General features: G+C 42.2%; 1 protein-coding gene across 1 annotated transcript; it reads left to right on the top strand.

The window, feature by feature from the left end:
* The first annotated feature begins 755 nt into the window (after positions 1-755).
* On the top strand, positions 756-19,562 carry spra (sepiapterin reductase a). The gene is made up of 3 exons (XM_084115469.1): positions 756-1,213; positions 1,748-2,038; positions 18,159-19,562. Exons 1-3 carry the CDS (start codon positions 868-870, stop codon positions 18,347-18,349), a joined length of 828 nt encoding a protein of 275 aa, XP_083971595.1. The 5' UTR covers positions 756-867; the 3' UTR covers positions 18,350-19,562.
* The last annotated feature ends 5,516 nt before the right edge of the window (positions 19,563-25,078 follow it).

Raw genomic sequence — 25,078 nt, 5'->3', positions numbered from 1 at the left:
AAATAAATAAATAAGTTCACAATGTTACGCGTACACAACACAATACATAAATAAGTAACATTTTTTCGAGTTTGTAACCCTATTTAGTACATTCATCCACTCAAAACTGGCTCTTTTATTGAATACAATTACTAATAAATTTATTAACACATTTTACTTTTTTATTAACAAAAAAGATTTTATTTTTATTTTTTTAAATACAACAGTATACAAAAAACAGAATGTAAGAGTTGCACACTAGTGGACTTCATGTAGCTCTACATAAAGACATTGAAACGTTTACACATTTTCAAAGTTTTAACTGCTTTTTGCTTCATAGAAACGGGAAAAGTTACATTTGTTAATATGGAATTTTGCCAATTAAAAGAATACAATTTATTATACAAACACATTGGACATTGTACATACATAACGTTTAAAGCGCGTTCGTTTTTTATTTTTTATTTTTTTATTTTATTGAACATATAAAAGTAAATACATATAGTTACAACTCAAAACAGAATTAAACAACAATAATATAATTATAAACAGTAGACAAAACGCCAGTAAAATAAACAGAAACATTGTTACGAAACACAATTAATAAATTGTAGCATTTCTTAAATTAAAATATTTTTTTTAACTTAAGTAAAAAACATTTTTTTTCAAGTTTGTAACAACATATTTAGTACATTCATCCACTCAAAACTGACTCTTTTATTGAAAACAATTACAAATAAATTAATAAACAACACATTGAAGCGGCGTCTGTCTTCCGGGGGCGTGTCTAATCGATCAAGTCACACACATACACACACACACACATACACCAGCGCGCGCGCTCTCTCTCTCTCTCTCTCTTCTCTAGTCAGGATCAACCGGTTCGGGATGAGTGCAGTTTCGGGTTCGGGTCCGGGTCCGGGTCTGGGTCTGGGTTCGGGCTTCGGTAAAGCGCTGGTCATCATCACCGGGGCGTCGCGAGGCTTCGGCCGGGCTCTGGCTCTCTCCGTGGCGCCTCGTCTGTCGGCGGGCTCGGTTCTGGTGCTCTCGGCCCGCTCGGAGGACCGGCTCCTGGAGCTGAAGCGGGATCTGGGCCGCGGGGACCCCGGGATCACGGTCCGGTGTGTGGCCGCGGATCTCGGGTGTAAAGCGGGCGTGGAGAGACTCATCACCGAGACCCGAGACTCCGCGACCGATCCCGGGATCCAGACTCTGTTGCTCGTCAATAACGCCGGTGCGGATCGACATGTGGAAGACTGTTTCCAGAACACAAGAGATGAAATTATGCTTTGATTAATCATAATGTTGAGATGACAAGTCTCAATTATGACATAATCATAATTTCATTTTTATATCATAATTTTGACTGTCACAATTATGACTTAACATGTCATAATTTCATCTTTTTATCTCAATTTTAATCTTTATTCTCATAATTTTTATTTTTATCTCGTAAATGTTACTTTATTTCATAAATTTGACTGTCAATTTACATTTTTAATCTCATAATTTCAATTTATATCTCATCATTTTATATTTATCTCATAATTATGACTTAGTATTTCATGATTTTTTTAAAAAAAAATCTCTTAAAGAATTTTATTATTCCATAATTTAACTTTTTTATTTCATAGTTTTGACTTTTTTGTCAAATCTCATAACTTCGATTTTTAATCTCATAATTTCATTTTTTAATATCATAATCTTAAGAGTGTTGTGATTCTGCTGTGTTGTGTGTCCTGATCCTGGTGTGTGTGTGTGTGTGCAGCTTCTCTCGGGGACGTGTCTCGGCGCTGTCGTGACTTCACGGATGTGTGTGAGGTGGACTCGTACCTGTCCCTGAACGTGAGCTCGGCGCTGTGTGTGACGGCAGGGGTCCTGCGCTCGGTGCCGGGCCGGTCGGGTCTGACCCGGGTCGTGCTGAACATCAGTTCTCTGTGTGCGCTGAAGCCGTTCCCCTCCTGGGTCCTGTACTGCAGCGGGAAGGCGGCCCGAGACATGATGTTCCGAGTGCTGGCCGAGGAGGAGCCGGACCTCAGGGTCCTCAACTACGCCCCAGGTACACACTCTCCCTTCACACACACTAACGCCCCAGGTACACACTCTCCCTTCACACACACTGACGCCCCAGGTACACACTCTCCCTTCACACACACTAACGCCCCAGGTACACACTCTCCCTTCACACACACTAACGCCCCAGGTACACACTCTCCCTTCACACACACTGACGCCCCAGGTACACACTCTCCCTTCACACACACTAACGCCCCAGGTACACACTCTCCCTTCACACACACTGACGCCCCAGGTACACACTCTCCCTTCACACACACTAACGCCCCAGGTACACACTCTCCCTTCACACACACTGACGCCCCAGGTACACACTCTCCCTTCACACACACTAACGCCCCAGGTACACACTCTCCCTTCACACACACTAACGCCCCAGGTACACACTCTCCCTTCACACACACTAACGCCCCAGGTACACACTCTCCCTTCACACACACTTACGCCCCAGGTACACACTCTCCCTTCACACACACTAACGCCCCAGGTACACACTCTCCCTTCACACACACTGACGCCCCAGGTACACACTCTCCCTTCACACACACTTACGCCCCAGGTACACACTCTCCCTTCACACACACTGACGCACCAGGTACACACTCTCCCTTCACACACACTTACGCCCCAGGTACACACTCTCCCTTCACACACACTTACGCCCCAGGTACACACTCTCCCTTCACACACACTCTCCCTTCACACACACTCTCCCTTCACACACACTCTCCCTTCACACACACTGACGCCCCAGGTACACACTCTCCCTTCACACACACTTACTCCCCAGGTACACACTCTCCCTTCACACACACTGACTCCCCAGGTACACACTCTCCCTTCACACACACTTACGCCCCAGGTACACACTCTCCCTTCACACACACTCTCCCTTCACACACACTCTCCCTTCACACACATTCTCCCTTCACACACACTGACGCCCCAGGTACACACTCTCCCTTCACACACACTCTCCCTTCACACACATTCTCCCTTCACACACACTGACGCCCCAGGTACACACTCTCCCTTCACACACACTTACTCCCCAGGTACACACTCTCCCTTCACACACACTGACTCCCCAGGTACACACTCTCCCTTCACACACACTTACGCCCCAGGTACACACTCTCCCTTCACACACACTCTCCCTTCACACACACTTACTCCCCAGGTACACACTCTCCCTTCACACACACTTACGCCCCAGGTACACACTCTCCCTTCACACACACTTACGCCCCAGGTACACACTCTCCCTTCACACACACTAACGCCCCAGGTACACACTCTCCCTTCACACACACTGACGCCCCAGGTACACACTCTCCCTTCACACACACTTACGCCCCAGGTACACACTCTCCCTTCACACACACTGACGCACCAGGTACACACTCTCCCTTCACACACACTTACGCCCCAGGTACACACTCTCCCTTCACACACACTTACGCCCCAGGTACACACTCTCCCTTCACACACACTCTCCCTTCACACACACTCTCCCTTCACACACACTCTCCCTTCACACACACTGACGCCCCAGGTACACACTCTCCCTTCACACACACTTACTCCCCAGGTACACACTCTCCCTTCACACACACTGACTCCCCAGGTACACACTCTCCCTTCACACACACTTACGCCCCAGGTACACACTCTCCCTTCACACACACTCTCCCTTCACACACACTCTCCCTTCACACACATTCTCCCTTCACACACACTGACGCCCCAGGTACACACTCTCCCTTCACACACACTTACTCCCCAGGTACACACTCTCCCTTCACACACACTGACTCCCCAGGTACACACTCTCCCTTCACACACACTTACGCCCCAGGTACACACTCTCCCTTCACACACACTCTCCCTTCACACACACTTACTCCCCAGGTACACACTCTCCCTTCACACACACTCTCCCTTCACACACACTTACGCCCCAGGTACACACTCTCCCTTCACACACACTCTCCCTTCACACACACTTACGCCCCAGGTACACACTCTCCCTTCACACACACTCTCCCTTCACACACACTTACTCCCCAGGTACACACTCTCCCTTCACACACACTTACTCCCCAGGTACACACTCTCCCTTCACACACACTGACTCCCCAGGTACACACTCTCCCTTCACACACACTTACGCCCCAGGTACACACTCTCCCTTCACACACACTCTCCCTTCACACACACTCTCCCTTCACACACACTTACGCCCCAGGTACACACTCTCCCTTCACACACACTTACGCCCCAGGTACACACTCTCCCTTCACACACACTCTCCCTTCACACACACTGACGCCCCAGGTACACACTCTCCCTTCACACACACTGACGCCCCAGGTACACACTCTCCCTTCACACACACTGACGCCCCAGGTACACACTCTCCCTTCACACACACTGACTCCCCAGGTACACACTCTCCCTTCACACACACTAACGCCCCAGGTACACACACTCCCTTCACACTACACACTCTCCCTTCACACACACTAACGCCCCAGGTACACACTCTCCCTTCACACTACACACCCTCCCTTCACACACACTAACGCCCCAGGTACACACTCTCCCTTCACACTACACACCCTCCCTTCACACACACTAACGCCCCAGGTACACACTCTCCCTTCACACACACTGACGCCCCAGGTACACACTCTCCCTTCACACACACTGACGCCCCAGGTACACACTCTCCCTTCACACACACTGACGCCCCAGGTACACACTCTCCCTTCACACACACTGACGCCCCAGGTACACACTCTCCCTTCACACACACTTACGCCCCAGGTACACACTCTCCCTTCACACACACTGACGCCCCAGGTACACACTCTCCCTTCACACACACTGACGCCCCAGGTACACACTCTCCCTTCACACACACTGACGCCCCAGGTACACACTCTCCCTTCACACACACTGACGCCCCAGGTACACACTCTCCCTTCACACACACTGACTCCCCAGGTACACACTCTCCGTTCACACACACTGACGCCCCAGGTACACACTCTCCCTTCACACACACTTACGCCCCAGGTACACACTCTCCCTTCACACACACTTACGCCCCAGGTACACACTCTCCCTTCACACACACTGACGCCCCAGGTACACACTCTCCCTTCACACACACTGACGCCCCAGGTACACACTCTCCCTTCACACACACTGACGCCCCAGGTACACACTCTCCCTTCACACACACTGACGCCCCAGGTACACACTCTCCCTTCACACACACTGACGCCCCAGGTACACACTCTCCCTTCACACACACTGACGCCCCAGGTACACACTCTCCCTTCACACACACTGACGCCCCAGGTACACACTCTCCCTTCACACACACTGACGCCCCAGGTACACACTCTCCCTTCACACACACTTACGCCCCAGGTACACACTCTCCCTTCACACACACTTACGCCCCAGGTACACACTCTCCCTTCACACACACTGACGCCCCAGGTACACACTGTGTTCTGATGTTTATAACATTGTTCTGGTGTTTATAACGCTGGTCTGGTGTTTATAACACTGTTCTGGTGTTTATAACACTTCTGGTGTTTATAACATTGTTCTGGTGTTTATAACACTGTTCTGGTGTTTATAACACTGTTCTAGTGTTTATAACATTGTTCTGGTGTTTATAACACTTCTGGTGTTTATAACGCTGGTCTGGTGTTTATAACGCTGGTCTGGTGTTTATAACATTGTTCTGGTGTTTATAACACTTCTGGTGTTTATAACGCTGGTCTGGTGTTTATAACGCTGGTCTGGTGTTTATAACACTGTTCTGGTGTTTATAACGCTGGTCTGGTGTTTATAACACTGTTCTGGTGTTTATAACATTGTTCTGGTGTTTATAACGCTGGTCTGGTGTTTATAACGCTGGTCTGGTGTTTATAACGCTGGTCTGGTGTTTATAACATTGTTCTGGTGTTTATAACGCTGGTCTGGTGTTTATAACACTGTTCTGGTGTTTATAACATTGTTCTGGTGTTTATAACACTTCTGGTGTTTATAACGCTGGTCTGGTGTTTATAACGCTGGTCTGGTGTTTATAACGCTGTTCTGGTGTTTATAACATTGTTCTGGTGTTTATAACACTTCTGGTGTTTATAACGCTGGTCTGGTGTTTATAACGCTGGTCTGGTGTTTATAACGCTGGTCTGGTGTTTATAACGCTGTTCTGGTGTTTATAACATTGTTCTGGTGTTTATAACACTTCTGGTGTTTATAACGCTGGTCTGGTGTTTATAACACTGTTCTGGTGTTTATAACATTGTTCTGGTGTTTATAACACTTCTGGTGTTTATAACGCTGGTCTGGTGTTTATAACGCTGGTCTGGTGTTTATAACACTGTTCTGGTGTTTATAACACTTCTGGTGTTTATAACACTGTTCTGGTGTTTATAACGCTGGTCTGGTGTTTATAACGCTGTTCTGGTGTTTATAACACTTTTCTGGTGTTTATAACACTGTTCTGGTGTTTATAACATTGTTCTGGTGTTTATAACACTGTTCTGGTGTTTATAACGCTGGTCTGGTGTTTATAACGCTGTTCTGGTGTTTATAACATTGTTCTGGTGTTTATAACACTTCTGGTGTTTTTAACACTGGTTCTGGTGTTTTTAACACTGTTCTGGTGTTCATAACACTGTTCTGGTGTTTATAACGCTGTGTTCTGGTGTTTATAACACTGTTCTGGTGTTTATAACGCTGGTCTGATGTTTATAACACTGTTCTGGTGTTTATAACGCTGGTCTGGTGTTTATAACGCTGGTCTGGTGTTTATAACACTGTTCTGGTGTTTATAACGCTGTGTTCTGGTGTTTATAACACTGTTCTGGTGTTTATAACGCTGTGTTCTGGTGTTTATAACACTGTTCTGTTCTGGTGTTTGTAACACTGTTCTGGTGTTTATAAAGCTGTGTTCTGGTGTTTATAACACTGTTCTGGTGTTTATAACGCTGTTCTGGTGTTTATAACGCTGTTCTGGTGTTTATAACGCTGGTCTGGTGTTTATAACACTGTTCTGGTGTTTATAACGCTGGTCTGGTGTTTATAACGCTGGTCTGGTGTTTATAACACTGTTCTGGTGATTATAACGCTGGTCTGGTGTTTATAACACTGTTCTGGTGTTTATAACACTGTTCTGGTGTTTATAACGCTGTGTTCTGGTGTTTATAACGCTGTGTTCTGGTGTTTGTAACACTGTTCTGGTGTTTATAACACTGTTCTGGTGTTTATAACGCTGGTCTGGTGTTTATAACACTGTTCTGGTGTTTATAACGCTGTGTTCTGGTGTTTATAACACTGTTCTGGTGTTTTTAACACTGTTCTGGTGTTCATAACACTGTTCTGGTGTTTATAAAACTGCTCTGGTGTTTATAACACTGTTCTGTTCTGGTGTTTACAACACTGTTCTGGTGTTTAAAGCTGTTTTCTGGTGTTTGTAACACTGTTCTGGTGTTTATAACGCTGGTCTGGTGTTTATAACACTGTTCTGGTGTTTATAACGCTGGTCTGGTGTTTATAACACTGTTCTGGTGTTTTTAACACTGTTCTGGTGTTTTTAACACTGTTCTGGTGTTTGTAACACTGCACTGGTGTTTGTAACACTGTTCTGGTGTTTTTAACACTGATCTGGTGTTCATAACGCTGGTCTGGTGTTTATAACACTGTTCTGGGGTTTATAACGCTGTGTTCTGGTGTTTATAACACGGTTCTGTTCTGGTGTTTGTAACACTGTTCTGGTGTTTATAAAGCTGTGTTCTGGTGTTTTTAACACTGTTCTGGTGTTTTTAACACTGTACTGGTGTTTGTAACACTGTTCTGGTGTTTGTAACACTGTTCTGGTGTTTATAAAGCTGTGTTCTGGTGTTTGTAACACTGTTCTGGTGTTTATAACATTGTTCTGGTGTTTATAACACTGTTCTGGTGTTTATAACGCTGGTCTGGTGTTTATAACACTGTTCTGGTGTTTATAACATTGTTCTGGTGTTTATAACACTTCTGGTGTTTATAACACTTCTGGTGTTTATAACACTGTTCTGGTGTTTATAACGCTGGTCTGGTGTTAATAACGCTGTTCTGGTGATTATAACGCTGGTCTGGTGTTTAACACTGTTCTGGTGTTTATAACACTGTTCTGGTGTTTATAACGCTGTGTTCTGGTGTTTATAACACTGTTCTGTTCTGGTGTTTGTAACACTGTTCTGGTGTTTATAACACTGTTCTGGTGTTTATAACACTGTTCTGGTGTTTATAACGCTGGTCTGGTGTTTATAACGCTGGTCTGGTGTTTATAACACTGTTCTGGTGTTTATAACACTGTTCTGGTGTTTATAACGCTGTGTTCTGGTGTTTATAACACTGTTCTGTTCTGGTGTTTGTAACACTGTTCTGGTGTTTATAAAGCTGTGTTCTGGTGTTTTTAACACTGTTCTGGTGTTTTTAACACTACTGGTGTTTGTAACACTGTTCTGGTGTTTTTAACACTGTTCTGGTGTTCATAACACTGTTCTGGTGTTTATAAAACTGCTCTGGTGTTTATAACACTGTTCTGTTCTGGTGTTTACAACACTGTTCTGGGGTTTATAACGCTGTGTTCTGGTGTTTATAACACGGTTCTGTTCTGGTGTTTGTAACACTGTTCTGGTGTTTATAAAGCTGTGTTCTGGTGTTTTTAACACTGTTCTGGTGTTTTTAACACTGTACTGGTGTTTGTAACACTGTTCTGGTGTTTGTAACACTGTTCTGGTGTTTATAAAGCTGTGTTCTGGTGTTTTTAACACTGTTCTGGTGTTTTTAACACTGTACTGGTGTTTGTAACACTGTTCTGGTGTTTGTAACACTGTTCTGGTGTTTATAACACTGTTCTGGTGTTTTTAACACTGTTCTGGTGTTTATAACGCTGGTCTGGTGTTTATAACGCTGGTCTGGTGTTTATAACGCTGTTCTGGTGTTTATAACGTTGTTCTGGTGTTTATAACGTTGTTCTGGTGTTTATAACGCTGTTCTGGTGTTTATAACACTGTTCTGGTGTTTATAACGCTGGTCTGGTGTTTCTAACACTGTTCCGGTGTTTATAACGCTGTGTTATGGTGTTTATAACACTGTTCTGGTGTTTATAACATTGTTCTGGTGTTTATAACGCTGTTCTGGTGTTTATAACGCTGGTCTGGTGTTTATAACACTGTTGTGGTGTTTATAACGCTGTTCTGGTGTTTATAACACTGTTCTGGTGTTTATAACGCTGTGTTATGGTGTTTATAACACTGTTCTGTTCTGGTGTTTATAACGCTGGTCTGGTGTTTTTAACACTGTTCTGGTGTTCTTAACACTGTACTGGTGTTCATAACACTGTTCTGGTGTTTATAACGCTGGTCTGGTGTTTATAACACTGTTCTGGTGTTTATAACGCTGGTCTGGTGTTTATAACGCTGTGTTCTGGTGTTTATAACGCTGTTCTGGTGTTTATAACGCTGTTCTGGTGTTTATAACACTGTTCTGTTCTGGTGTTTGTAACACTGTTCTGGTGTTTATAACACTGTTCTGGTGTTTATAACACTGTTCTGGTGTTTATAACGCTGGTCTGATGTTTATAACACTGTTCTGGTGTTTATAACGCTGGTCTGGTGTTTATAACGCTGGTCTGGTGTTTATAACGCTGTTCTGGTGTTTATAACGCTGTGTTCTGGTGTTTATAACACTGTTCTGTTCTGGTGTTTATAACACTGTTCTGGTGTTTATAACACTGTTACTGTTCTGGTGTTTATAACGCTGGTCTGTTCTGGTGTTTGTAACACTGTTCTGGTGTTTATAACACTGTTCTGGTGTTTATAACACTGTTCTGGTGTTTATAACGCTGGTCTGATGTTTATAACACTGTTCTGGTGTTTATAACGCTGGTCTGGTGTTTATAACGCTGGTCTGGTGTTTATAACACTGTTCTGGTGTTTATAACGCTGTGTTCTGGTGTTTATAACACTGTTCTGTTCTGGTGTTTATAACATTGTTCTGGTGTTTATAACGCTGTTCTGGTGTTTATAACACTGTTCTGTTCTGGTGTTTGTAACACTGTTCTGGTGTTTGTAACACTGTTCTGGTGTTTATAACACTGTTCTGGTGTTTATAACACTGTTCTGGTGTTTATAACGCTGGTCTGATGTTTATAACACTGTTCTGGTGTTTATAACGCTGGTCTGGTGTTTATAACGCTGGTCTGGTGTTTATAACACTGTTCTGGTGTTTATAACGCTGTGTTCTGGTGTTTATAACACTGTTCTGTTCTGGTGTTTATAACATTGTTCTGGTGTTTATAACGCTGTTCTGGTGTTTATAACACTGTTCTGGTGTTTATAAAGCTGTGTTCTGGTGTTTTTAACACTGTTCTAGTGTTTTTAACACTGTACTGGTGTTTGTAACACTGTACTGGTGTTCGTAACACTGTTCTGGTGTTCGTAACACTGTTCTGGTGTTCATAACACTGTTCTGGTGTTTATAAAACTGGTCTGGTGTTTATAACGCTATTCTGGTGTTTATAAAACTGTTCTGGTGTTTATAAAACTGTTCTGGTGTTTATAACGCTGGTCTGGTGTTTATAACGCTGTTCTGGTGTTTATAACACTGTTCTGGTGTTTATAACGCTGTGTTCTGGTGTTTATAACACTGTTCTGTTCTGGTGTTTATAACGCTGTTCTGGTGTTTTTAACGCTGTACTGGTGTTTGTAACACTGTACTGCTGTTTGTAACACTGTTCTGGTGTTTTTAACACTGTTCTGATGTTCATAACACTGTTCTGGTGTTTATAAAACTGTTCTGTTCTGGTGTTTTTAACTCTGTTCTGGTGTTTTTAACACTGTTCTGGTGTTTTTAACACTGTTCTGGTGTTTATAACACTGCTCTGGTGTTTATAACACTGTTCTGTTCTGGTGTTTATAACACTGTTCTGTTCTGGAGTTTACAACACTGTTCTGGTGTTTAAAGCTGTTTTCTGGTGTTTGTAACACTGTTCTAGTGTTTATAACGCTGGTCTGGTGTTTATAACACTGTTCTGGTGTTTATAACACTGTTCTGGTGTTTATAACATTGTTCTGGTGTTTATAACGCTGGTCTGGTGTTTATAACGCTGTTCTGGTGTTTATAACACTGTTCTGTTCTGGTGTTTTTAACACTGTACTGGTGTTTGTAACACTGTTCTGGTGTTTTTAACACTGATCTGGTGTTCATAACGCTGGTCTGGTGTTTATAACGCTGGTCTGGTGTTTATAACACTGTTCTGGTGTTTGTAACGCTGGTCTGGTGTTTATAACACTGTTCTGGTGTTTGTAACGCTGGTCTGGTGTTTATAACACTGTTCTGGTGTTTATAACACTGTTCTGTTCTGGTGTTTTTAACACTGCACTGGTGTTTGTAACACTGTTCTGGTGTTTTTAACACTGATCTGGTGTTCATAACGCTGGTCTGGTGTTTATAACGCTGGTCTGGTGTTTATAACACGGTTCTGTTCTGGTGTTTGTAACACTGTTCTGGGGTTTATAAAGCTGTGTTCTGGTGTTTTTAACACTGTACTGGTGTTTGTAACACTGTTCTGGTGTTTGTATCACTGTTCTGGTGTTTATAAAGCTGTGTTCTGGTGTTTTTAACACTGTTCTGGTGTTTTTAACACTGTACTGGTGTTTGTAACACTGTTCTGGTGTTTATAACACTGTTCTGGTGTTTTTAACACTGTTCTGGTGTTCATAAAACTGTTCTGGCGTTTATAACGCTGGTCTGGTGTTTATAAAACTGTTCTGTTCTGGTGTTCATAACACTGTTCTGGTGTTTATAAAACTGTTCTGTTCTGGTGTTCATAACACTGTACTGGTGTTTGTAACACTGTTCTGGCGTTTGTAACATTGTTCTGGTGTTTGTAACACTGTTCTGGTGTTTTTAACACTGTTCTGGTGTTTATAACACTGTTCTGGTGTTTATAACACTGTTCTGTTCTGGTGTTTAAAGCTGTTTTCTGGTGTTTGTAACACTGTTCTGGTGTTTATAACACTGTTCTGTTCTGGTGTTTATAACACTGTTCTGTTGTTCTGGTGTTTTTAACACTGTTCTGGTGTTCATAACACTGTTCTGGTGTTTATAACGCTGTGTTCTGGTGTTTATAACACTGTTCTGGTGTTTATAACACTGTGTTCTGGTGTTTATAACATTGTTCTGGTGTTTATAACACTGTTCTGGTGTTTATAACGCTGTGTTCTGGTGTTTATAACACTGTTCTGGTGTTTTTAACACTGGTTCTGGTGTTTTTAACACTGTTCTGGTGTTCATAACACTGTTCTGGTGTTTATAACGCTGTGTTCTGGTGTTTATAACACTGTTCTGGTGTTTATAACGCTGTGTTCTGGTGTTTATAACACTGTTCTGTTGTTCTGGTGTTTTTAACACTGTTCTGGTGTTCATAACACTTTTCTGGTGTTTACAACGCTGTGTTCTGGTGTTTAAAGCTGTTTTCTGGTGTTTGTAACACTGTTCTGTTCTGGTGTTTATAACACTGTTCTGTTGTTCTGGTGTTTTTAACACTGTTCTGGTGTTTTTAACACTGTTCTGGTGTTCATAACACTGTTCTGGTGTTTATAACGCTGTGTTCTGGTGTTTATAACACTGTTCTGGTGTTTATAACACTGTTCTGGTGTTTATAACATTGTTCTGGTGTTTATAACACTGTTCTGGTGTTTATAACGCTGTGTTCTGGTGTTTATAACACTGTTCTGGTGTTTTTAACACTGGTTCTGGTGTTTTTAACACTGTTCTGGTGTTCATAACACTGTTCTGGTGTTTATAACGCTGTGTTCTGGTGTTTATAACACTGTTCTGGTGTTTATAACGCTGTGTTCTGGTGTTTATAACACTGTTCTGGTGTTTATAACACTGTTCTGGTGTTTATAACATTGTTCTGGTGTTTATAACACTGTTCTGGTGTTTATAACGCTGTGTTCTGGTGTTTATAACACTGTTCTGGTGTTTTTAACACTGGTTCTGGTGTTTTTAACACTGTTCTGGTGTTCATAACACTGTTCTGGTGTTTATAACGCTGTGTTCTGGTGTTTATAACACTGTTCTGGTGTTTATAACGCTGTGTTCTGGTGTTTATAACACTGTTCTGTTGTTCTGGTGTTTTTAACACTGTTCTGGTGTTCATAACACTTTTCTGGTGTTTACAACGCTGTGTTCTGGTGTTTATAACATTGTTCTGGTGTTTATAACACTGTGTTCTGGTGTTTTTAACACTGTTCTGGTGTTTATAACACTGTTCTGGTGTTCTGATGTTTATAACACTGTTCTGGTGTTCTGATGTTTATAACACTGTTCTGGTGTTTATAACGCTGTGTTCTGGTGTTTATAACACTGTTCTGGTGTTTATAACACTGTTCTGGTGTTTTTAACACTGTTCTGGTGTTTATAACACTGTTCTGGTGTTTATAACACTGTGTTTTGATGTTCTGGTGTTTATAACGCTGTGGTCTGTTCTGGTGTTTGTAACGCTGTGTTCTGGTGTTTGTAACGCTGTGTTCTGGTGTTTGTAACGCTGTGGTCTGGTGTTTGTAACTCTGTGTTCTGGTGTTTGTAACGCTGTGTTCTGGTGTTTGTAACGCTGTGTTCTGTTCTGGTGTTTATAACACTGTTCTGGTGTTTATAACACTGTGTTTTGATGTTCTGGTGTTTATAACACTGTGGTCTGGTGTTTATAACGCTGTGGTCTGGTGTTTGTAACGCTGTGTTCTGGTGTTTATAACGCTGTGTTCTGGTGTTTGTAACGCTGTGTTCTGTTTTGGTGTTTGTAACGCTGTGTTCTGGTGTTTATAACGCTGTGTTCTGTTCTGGTGTTTGTAACGCTGTGTTCTGGTGTTTGTAACGCTGTGTTCTGTTCTGGTGTTTGTAACGCTGTGTTCTGGTGTTTATAACGCTGTGTTCTGTTCTGGTGTTTGTAACGCTGTGTTCTGGTGTTTGTAACGCTGTGGTCTGGTGTTTGTAACGCTGTGTTCTGGTGTTTGTAACGCTGTGTTCTGGTGTTTGTAACGCTGTGTTCTGGTGTTTGTAACGCTGTGTTCTGTTCTGGTGTTTATAACACTGTTCTGGTGTTTATAACACTGTTCTGGTGTTTATAACACTGTGTTTTGATGTTCTGGTGTTTATAACACTGTGGTCTGGTGTTTATAACGCTGTGGTCTGGTGTTTGTAACGCTGTGTTCTGGTCTGGTGTTTGTAACGCTGTGTTCTGGTGTTTGTAACGCTGTGGTCTGGTGTTTGTAACGCTGTGGTCTGGTGTTTATAACGCTGTGGTCTGGTGTTTGTAACGCTGTGTTCTGGTGTTTGTAACGCTGTGTTCTGGTGTTTGTAACGCTGTGTTCTGTTCTGTTCTGGTGTTTGTAACGCTGTGTTCTGGTGTTTGTAACGCTGTGTTCTGGTGTTTATAACACTGTGGTCTGGTGTTTATAACGCTGTGGTCTGGTGTTTGTAACGCTGTGTTCTGGTCTGGTGTTTGTAACGCTGTGTTCTGGTGTTTGTAACGCTGTGGTCTGGTGTTTATAACGCTGTGGTCTGGTGTTTGTAACGCTGTGTTCTGGTTGTAACGCTGTGTTCTGGTGTTTGTAACGCTGTGTTCTGTTCTGGTGTTTGTAACGCTGTGTTCTGGTGTTTGTAACGCTGTGTTCTGGTGTTTGTAACGCTGTGTTCTGGTGTTTATAACGCTGTGTTCTGTTCTGGTGTTTGTAACGCTGTGTTCTGGTGTTTGTAACGCTGTGGTCTGGTGTTTATAACGCTGTGTTCTGGTGTTTGTAACGCTGTGGTCTGGTGTTTGTAACGCTGTGTTCTGGTGTTTGTAACGCTGTGTTCTGGTGTTTGTAACGCTGTGGTCTGGTGTTTATAAAGCTGTGGTCTGGTGTTTGTAACGCTGTGGTCTGGTGTTTATAACGCTGTGTTCTGTTCTGGTGTTTGTAACGCTGTGTTCTGGTGTTTATAACACTGTGGTCTGGTGTTTATAACGCTGTGTTCTGGTGTTTGTAACGCTGTGGTCTGGTGTTTGTAACGCTGTGTTCTGGTGTTTGTAACACTGTTCTGTTCTGGTGTTTAAAGCTGTTTTCTGGTGTTTGTAACACTGTTCTGGTGTTTATAACACTGTTCTGTTCTGGTGTTTATAACACTGTTCTGTTGTTCTGGTGTTTTTAACACTGTTCTGGTGTTTTTAACACTGTTCTGGTGTTCATAACACTGTTCTGGTGTTTATAACGCTGTGTTCTGGTGTTTATAACACTGTTCTGGTGTTTATAACACTGTTCTGGTGTTTATAACACTGTTCTGGTGTTTATAACATTGTTCTGGTGTTTATAACACTGTTCTGGTGTTTATAACGCTGTGTTCTGGTGTTTATAACACTGTTCTGGTGTTTTTAACACTGGTTCTGGTGTTTTTAACACTGTTCTGGTGTTCATAACACTGTTCTGGTGTTTATAACGCTGTGTTCTGGTGTTTATAACACTGTTCTGGTGTTTATAACGCTGTGTTCTGGTGTTTATAACACTGTTCTGTTGTTCTGGTGTTTTTAACACTGTTCTGGTGTTCATAACACTTTTCTGGTGTTTACAACGCTGTGTTCTGGTGTTTATAACATTGTTCTGGTGTTTATAACACTGTGTTCTGGTGTTTTTAACACTGTTCTGGTGTTTATAACACTGTTCTGGTGTTCTGATGTTTATAACACTGTTCTGGTGTTCTGATGTTTATAACACTGTTCTGGTGTTTATAACGCTGTGTTCTGGTGTTTATAACACTGTTCTGGTGTTTATAACACTGTTCTGGTGTTTTTAACACTGTTCTGGTGTTTATAACGCTGTGTTCTGGTGTTTATAACACTGTGTTTTGATGTTCTGGTGTTTATAACGCTGTGGTCTGTTCTGGTGTTTGTAACGCTGTGTTCTGGTGTTTGTAACGCTGTGTTCTGGTGTTTGTAACGCTGTGGTCTGGTGTTTGTAACTCTGTGTTCTGGTGTTTGTAACGCTGTGTTCTGGTGTTTGTAACGCTGTGTTCTGTTCTGGTGTTTATAACACTGTTCTGGTGTTTATAACACTGTGTTTTGATGTTCTGGTGTTTATAACACTGTGGTCTGGTGTTTATAACGCTGTGGTCTGGTGTTTGTAACGCTGTGTTCTGGTGTTTATAACGCTGTGTTCTGGTGTTTGTAACGCTGTGTTCTGTTTTGGTGTTTGTAACGCTGTGTTCTGGTGTTTATAACGCTGTGTTCTGTTCTGGTGTTTGTAACGCTGTGTTCTGGTGTTTGTAACGCTGTGTTCTGTTCTGGTGTTTGTAACGCTGTGTTCTGGTGTTTATAACGCTGTGTTCTGTTCTGGTGTTTGTAACGCTGTGTTCTGGTGTTTGTAACGCTGTGGTCTGGTGTTTGTAACGCTGTGTTCTGGTGTTTGTAACGCTGTGTTCTGGTGTTTGTAACGCTGTGTTCTGGTGTTTGTAACGCTGTGTTCTGTTCTGGTGTTTATAACACTGTTCTGGTGTTTATAACACTGTTCTGGTGTTTATAACACTGTGTTTTGATGTTCTGGTGTTTATAACACTGTGGTCTGGTGTTTATAACGCTGTGGTCTGGTGTTTGTAACGCTGTGTTCTGGTCTGGTGTTTGTAACGCTGTGTTCTGGTGTTTGTAACGCTGTGGTCTGGTGTTTGTAACGCTGTGGTCTGGTGTTTGTAACGCTGTGGTCTGGTGTTTGTAACGCTGTGTTCTGGTGTTTGTAACGCTGTGTTCTGGTGTTTGTAACGCTGTGTTCTGTTCTGTTCTGGTGTTTGTAACGCTGTGTTCTGGTGTTTGTAACGCTGTGTTCTGGTGTTTATAACACTGTGGTCTGGTGTTTATAACGCTGTGGTCTGGTGTTTGTAACGCTGTGTTCTGGTCTGGTGTTTGTAACGCTGTGTTCTGGTGTTTGTAACGCTGTGGTCTGGTGTTTATAACGCTGTGGTCTGGTGTTTGTAACGCTGTGTTCTGGTGTTTGTAACGCTGTGTTCTGGTGTTTGTAACGCTGTGTTCTGGTGTTTGTAACGCTGTGTTCTGGTGTTTGTAACGCTGTGTTCTGGTGTTTATAACGCTGTGTTCTGTTCTGGTGTTTGTAACGCTGTGGTCTGGTGTTTATAACGCTGTGTTCTGGTGTTTGTAACGCTGTGGTCTGGTGTTTGTAACGCTGTGTTCTGGTGTTTGTAACGCTGTGTTCTGGTGTTTGTAACGCTGTGTTCTGGTGTTTGTAACGCTGTGTTCTGGTGTTTGTAACGCTGTGGTCTGGTGTTTGTAACGCTGTGTTCTGGTGTTTGTAACGCTGTGGTCTGGTGTTTGTAACGCTGTGGTCTGGTGTTTATAACGCTGTGGTCTGGTGTTTGTAACGCTGTGGTCTGGTGTTTATAACGCTGTGTTCTGGTGTTTGTAACGCTGTGGTCTGGTGTTTGTAACGCTGTGGTCTGGTGTTTGTAACGCTGTGGTCTGGTGTTTGTAACGCTGTGGTCTGGTGTTTGTAACGCTGTGGTCTGGTGTTTGTAACGCTGTGGTCTGGTGTTTATAACGCTGTGTTCTGGTGTTTGTAACGCTGTGTTCTGGTGTTTGTAACGCTGTGTTCTGGTGTTTGTAACGCTGTGGTCTGGTGTTTGTAACGCTGTGGTCTGGTGTTTATAACGCTGTGGTCTGGTGTTTGTAACGCTGTGGTCTGGTGTTTATAACGCTGTGTTCTGGTGTTTGTAACGCTGTGGTCTGGTGTTTGTAACGCTGTGGTCTGGTGTTTGTAACGCTGTGGTCTGGTGTTTGTAACGCTGTGGTCTGGTGTTTGTAACGCTGTGGTCTGGTGTTTATAACGCTGTGGTCTGGTGTTTGTAACGCTGTGTTCTGGTGTTTGTAACGCTGTGTTCTGGTGTTTGTAACGCTGTGTTCTGGTGTTTGTAACGCTGTGTTCTGGTGTTTGTAACACTGTGTTCTGTTCTGGTGTTTGTAACGCTGTGTTCTGGTGTTCCCGCAGGCCCTCTGGACACAGACATGCAGCTTCAGGCGAGGAGCAGTTCTGCTGACGACGCTCTCAGGAACACGTTTAGCGTCATGCATGCTAACCGTCAGCTCCTCACCTGTGAGCAGTCCGTCAGCAAACTCTTGAAGGTCCTGCTGGAGGACACGTACCCCTCGGGAGCCCATCTCGACTACTACGATCTGTAGGGGAAGGAGTAGCTCACTTCAGAATTACAATTTCCTGATAATTTACTCTCCCCCACGTCATCCAAGATATTCTAGTCTTTCTTCAGTGGAAAATAAATGAAGAATTTTGAGGAAAACATTCCAGTATTTTTCTCCATATAGTGACTTCAATGGGGTCCAACGGGTTGAAGGTCCAAATGTGAGTTTCATTGCAGCTTCAAAGTCTTAATTTCTTTTCGAGTGAATATAAGAATATCTTGGATGACGTGGGGGTGAATAAAGTATCAGGAAATTTTAACTCTGAAGTGAACTAATACTTTAAATTCGGCATTAAAGCGAAGTTGTGCTGGTCTTTTCTTCTCCATTGTGTCGTATATCGAGTGAAACGCTTCTGGAACAAGAACAAATGTGGGCGGGGCTTGATCATGTCTGTGAGGAATTGATTGGATGATTGGATGGTTGTGGTTTGCTATTGGCTGATCTCATGTGAGTGATAGGTTATAGCCCCGCCCTCATCATCAGAGAAGAGAAGAGATACTGCAAGAGGAACTTATTCTGATTCAAGATTATAAACACAACAATGATGTGCTCCCATAAATCATTTAGAATAAATATATCCATTAAAAACTATAATTGTCTATTTTGATTTCACTTAATGATTGCGTCAAGGGCAGACGTTCTGTAATAAACTAATCTCATATACTGTATTTAATTAAAACTCACTGTCAGAGAGAAGTGAAGTTTAGTCAGTATTGAAACGGTTTGGAATATTTCAAGTGCCTTGATTTTAATGCATAAACTGCAGATTAATTTCCTCTCGGATTATAACCTGAAGTTCTGGACCCAAAGAAAACTCTGTTTGTGATTGTTTTGCTGAGTGTTTCTTCAGTATGTGCTCAAACTCATAAAAATATTATTGCTTACTGATGTTTTATTCCATTCATATAATGGTGAATGTAATAATTACACTAAAGGCTTTGCTTTCATGTGCAAATGTGTTTTTACTCAGGATTCCTCACTTTATATCTTGAATTGCTAGCCATATTTTTTCAAATACTAAAATTATTTTATATATGTTATTTGTAGTTTTTAAGAATGTTTTTTTAATCAAAATTGTGATTTTTGCATATGTGATGTGTGTATTCAGTATAATAATTATGACTAATATAGTATTGTGAATATATTGAATGTGTCTCTCTGGCGTCTCCTGATTAAAAGCCTGTTGGTTCCTGCAGTGTTTCTCTGTCATGTTTGTGTTGATCGTGTCCAGCGTCTCTTTCACACTCGCTCCTGCTGTAAACAGTTTTGATGAAACATACACAGTTGTTTGGAGCGATGGCACTTTTTCCGAAAATCAATCAAGTCTGGAAGCTCTGGGTTTCACACACACCTGATGTAAACACTGCTGTTTTCCCAAATCCTTCATGAGAACGTCTTTGACTGAAGAGCTTTGATTTTTCCCGGTCGTTTCCACCACAGTTTTGTCCCTAATGAAGTCATTTGTACAGTTAGTGTACTTGTTTCTCAAGGTCTGTAGAAAAATCTAGAGAAAATAATGTAAAATTAAATAAATTATACATATAACAGTACATTACTGTGGTAAGTAGAAAAAAATATATAGAAACTAAATTTTATTTTTATAATATTCATTTTTCAGTGTATAAATTGGGTGTTTATAAAAGATAGATGTCTTTTAAATCTTAGGACGGTGTCACGAAGATGATCATTTGATTGACATTAACTTTGTGGCAAGTGGTTTTCCAAAGTTAGCAGCAACACAGCATTTCCACCGGCCACAATTTTAACATTGATACCATTCGGAAATGTGCAGGCAGTAAAAAACTAACCAAACAATAAAAATAAAAAGCCAATATAATAACAAACAAAGTAATCACATGAATCGCATAAAAGCTACCCTAAAAAAGTAAGTTTTAAGGGACGATTTAAAAACACTAAGGGATTCTGCATTCCTAATCTCAGAGGGCAGGGAACTCCACAATTTAGGAGCCAAAGAAGAAAAAGCCCGATCACCCATAGGTTTTAGCCGTGTTGTTTGGACAGTCAGAAGACCAGCTTCAGAAGAGCGTAGAGCACGTGTACGAGTGTAGGGGGTTAACACACAAATATTGAGGGGCCAGATTATTCAAGGCCTTATAAGTGAGCATGAGAATTTTGAAATCAATACGAAAACTAACAGGAAGCCAGTGCAATTTTTCCAGGACAGGTGTGATGTGCTCCCTTGCACTGGTCCCAGTCAGAATTCTAGCAGCTGAATTTTGTACCAACTGTAATTTACTTAGGGTAGCTTTTCAGCCACAGAAAGTCAACATGGGACGTAATTTGGCAATGTTTCTGAGATGAAAAAATGATGTTTTGACTGTGTTACGAACATGATGGTCAAATGTTAAATTGGCGTCAAATATCACCCCCAGATGTTTTAGTTTAGTTTGGAATTGCAAAGCAGAGCCATCCACACTTAAGGTTATGGACTCTACTTTTGTCACGGGATAGTAAATAGTGAAGCGAGGATTCATGTGCGGGAAAAAGAAGGATATTTAATAAGTAATCAAAAGTAAAACAAAACTACAACAAAAACACCCCATAGGGGAAAACAAGATCTGGTATAACTGGAAACATAAAACAACAAACCAGCACAGGACTGCAAACACAGGGAGACTAGGAAGCAAACAAAAGAGGGTAACGAGAAAGGCAGGTGGGGCAAATGAATCAATAATCAGGTAACAAGATGGGAGGGGCCAGACAATTGACAGGAGAGCACATGGCACAAGGAAAAACATGACAAGTTATGTGACTATACCCAGACTATACCCAACGCATGACAGACCGGGAATGCCAGAGCTCTGTCACCAACCCAAGATGTAACCCAAACAGAAGTGACAGAACTCTGACAGCTTTACCCAACTGATGAGGTGAACCAATAAACATCACTTCAGTCTTGTCACTGTTTAGACAGAGAACATTTTCAGACATCCATTTTTTAATCTCAGTAAAACATTGAGAAAGAAGAGACACAGGCATATTGACATCAGGTTTTGAATGTATGTAGATCTGAGTGTTATCGGCATTAAAAGTGAAAGTTAAGACCAAGTGTTCTTACAAGTTGGCCAAATGGAAAAATGTAAATACTAAAAAGTAAAGGGCCCAAAACTGATCCCTGGGGAACACCAGAGTGCACCACACCGACCTCAGACTTGCAATCACCCATCACTACAAACTGCTTGCGATCAGAGAGGTAGGACTTAAACCACTTTAATGCAGAATCAGAAACTCCAAAGATAGTCTCTAAGCGGGTGATTAAAATGGAGTGATCTATAGTGTCAAAAGCAGCACTAAGATGAAGAAGAATCAGTATAGATAAGCGGCCAGAATCAGAAGCCATTAACAGGTCATTAGTGACTTTAACTAGCGCAGTTTCAGTGCTGTGGAGTTTACGGACTCCAGACTGAAGTGGCTCAAAAAGATCATTAGAGGAAAGATGAGGAAGCAGTTGAGAAGCCACTGTTTGTTCTAAAATTTTGGCGAGGAATGGAAGATTAGAGATGGGACGAAAATTATTCCGATTATCAAAGTCCATGTTGTTAGTTTTTGGTACAGGGTGACAGCAGCAATTTTAAGTGCACAGAGAGTTATTGATAATTCTCAAAACAACAGGAGAGAGGGAATCAAAACATGATTTAAAAAGACAAGATGGTATCGGATCAACTCTGGAAGTTGAGGCTTTCAGTTTTGAAACCATATTACATAGAGACTGGGAGTCATGAATTGCAAAGTTAGAGATACCAGAAAATGCAGAAATATTTAAGGAGGAGGCGAGTGGTAACAATGTGGTTACGTTTATTATCAATTTTGGTGCTAAAAAACTCCAAAAACATATTACAAAGGTGAGCTGAAGCAGGAACATTAGAGAGGCTGTGATTTTTAAGCAGCTTGATGATCGAGTGAAACGGTTGTTTAGGGTTTCTCTGATTGCTGAGAAAAATAAACAGATCTAGCTGACACAATATCATCTCATAATTTGGCAGCAGGTTTGTTAGGCTGCTGTCACTTTAAGACCTGACGCACGGATCCATCATACTCTTACACATGCATTTTCTTTCTCAACTGTTTACGTTAAAACATAACTGACTGTGTTTATGTGAATACTCACCAAGACCGGCATTTTGACATTATTTTGTGTGTATTTGACTGTTTAAAGGAACACGCCCACTTTTTGGGACTTTATCTTATTCCCCGTATCCCCCAGAGTTAGATAAGTCCACACACACCCTTCTCATCTCCGTGCGTGCCGTAACTCTGTCTGACGCTCCCACCGCTAGCCTAGCTTAGCACAAAGACTGGAGGTAAATGGCTCCAGCTAGCATACTGCTCCCAATAAGTGACAAAATAACGCCAACATTTTCCTATTTACATGTAGTGATTTGTAGGCCTGTCGCGATAGTCAATAAATCAATTAATCGCACGATAAAAAAAAAGAGCTCGATTGTTTGTTTTCCTCGTCTCTCTCTCTCTCTCTCTCTCTACCAAAGAGACTGGATGACCACTCTCAGTTCCTTAGTGAACTCTCTTGTCAGTTGCATGGTCTTTTTGGGGAGGCGGCGCTGCGGCGCTTGTCAGTCACATGGTCTTTGTATGGGAAAGCGCCGGCGGGACTGCTTGCGGCGTCTGCCGGGAGAGAGAAAAGACGTTAGTTGTGAGTTGGAGGGAAAAAAAAGAAAAAGATGGAATTGGTTTCAAAGCCAAACGCGACAGCGAGCTCGATCTCATGAAAATGCGTATCTATACCACAAATGTTATTTCTCGTGCCATTTATACGCCAAAAATAGTTTTTGCGTGCATATGATACGCACTTTATGGCGTGTAAAAAGCACGCACTCCTCACCCCTAATCCTAACCAAGTATTTTCAGTGCGTAGCAATTTCATATACACGCAATAAAGCGTCTCCGTCTTCCCGACAGTAAATTACACAATCACTCGGGCGTTTAGTCGACAAAGTAACAGGAGGACAGTGCAAAATGCTGTGGTATCCTGTTGAGGCTTTTTTTATTTGTTTACAAAGGTCCTGACCGGCAGTTTTGCCTGTTATGGAATGTATCACTATTTATGTCTGAGCCTAATGTTTAATATTTTTTGAAGTGCAATTTTGTTTACATCCATTTTATTTATTGTTTTTGGTATTTATTCAAGTGATTTTTTTTGTTAACAGACACTGAGAGTCCATTGCTTTTATTGTTTTTGGTTGTTTTGTAAATTTTTTGTGGATATTTAAAATGTTTTTCCGTTTTCAATGTTTAATATTCTTAAGAAATAAAAGTTTATAGATCTTTGAAAAGGTGTACCTGCATTATTATGCCATTATCATTATATTAGATGAAAATGGTCTCGAACGACAATATTATCGTTTATCGCAATAATTTCTTGGACAATTTATCGTCCAGCAAAATTTGTTATCGTGACAGGCCTAGTGATTTGTATAGTCACAGCGTGTACGAATAACAAGGTCACATGAGACACAGCCATCTTCTAACCGTATACATACTGGGAACTATATTCTCAGAAGACGAAGCACTGCTACTTCTGCGGAGTGATTTACTCCAACTCTGAGGAACTCTGCTCTTCACCACGGGGCTTCTCGAGATAGGTCTGACTGCAGAACCGCAGAACCATACGTCATAGCAGTGTGAGGACGACAGCGCCAGCCCAACAGTCTGGTGCCGGAAGTGGATACCATACATATCCACCTTACATATACCATACCTAAACCTACCCATCTCCACCCCCTGACCCCTAAACCCTTCCACCTATATCTGGTGTGTGGTGAGCGCACTGGCGCCGTTGTACTGTGGCTGCCGTCGCATCATCCAAGTGGATGCTGCACACTGGTGGTGGTTGAGGAGAGATCCCCTGATATGATTGTAAAGCGCTTTGGGTGTACAGTATACATATGAAAGCGCTATATAAATGCCCGATTCTATTCTATTCTATTCTTCTATTCTAAACCTACCCATCTCCACCCCCTGATCCCTAAACCTACCCCTAAACCTACCCATCTCCACCCCCTGATCCCTAAACCTACCCCTAAACCTACCCATCTCCACCCCCTGATCCCTAAACCTACCCCTAAACCTACCCATCTCCACCCCTTAGATGCTTTTACCCCGCCCACTTCCGGCATCAGACTGTTAGGCTGGCGCTGTCGTCCTCACACTGCTATGACGTATGGTTCTGCGGTTCTGCAGTTGGTTATTATTGGGCTTCTCAGGCGCTGCGAGCAAATGCACTCCGCCCAAGAAGCAGTGCTTCGCCTTCTGAGAATATAGTTCCCAGTGTGTATATGGTTAGAAGATGGCTGTGTCTCATGTGACCTTGTTATTCGTACACGCTGTGACTATACAAATCACCACATGTAAATAGGAAAATGTTGGCGTTATTTTGTCACTTATTGGGAGCAGTATGCTAGGTGGAGCCATTTACCTCCAGTCTTTGTGCTAAGCTAGGCTAGCGGTGGGTGTGTCACAAACTTGTATTTTGGGTTGTTACCCATGGGTTGTTACATCTGACCCAGGATCTGGGTAACACAAAAACTACCCAAATATGAAAAAAATAACACAAAAAATTTACCCAAAAGAACATGAAATGTAAATGACCCTTATTGAAAGATCATATGGATGCATTTATTCGTCTGCTGATGTCAGCTCATGTTCGGTGTGATGAGCACACGCAGCTGACGG

The sequence above is a fragment of the Abramis brama genome, assembly GCF_963993115.1.
Source record: "Abramis brama genome assembly, chromosome: 5".
Lineage (NCBI taxonomy): Eukaryota > Metazoa > Chordata > Actinopteri > Cypriniformes > Leuciscidae > Abramis > Abramis brama.
The sequence above is the reverse complement of the archived record's forward strand: the minus strand, read 5'-3'. Positions and strand labels throughout refer to the sequence as shown.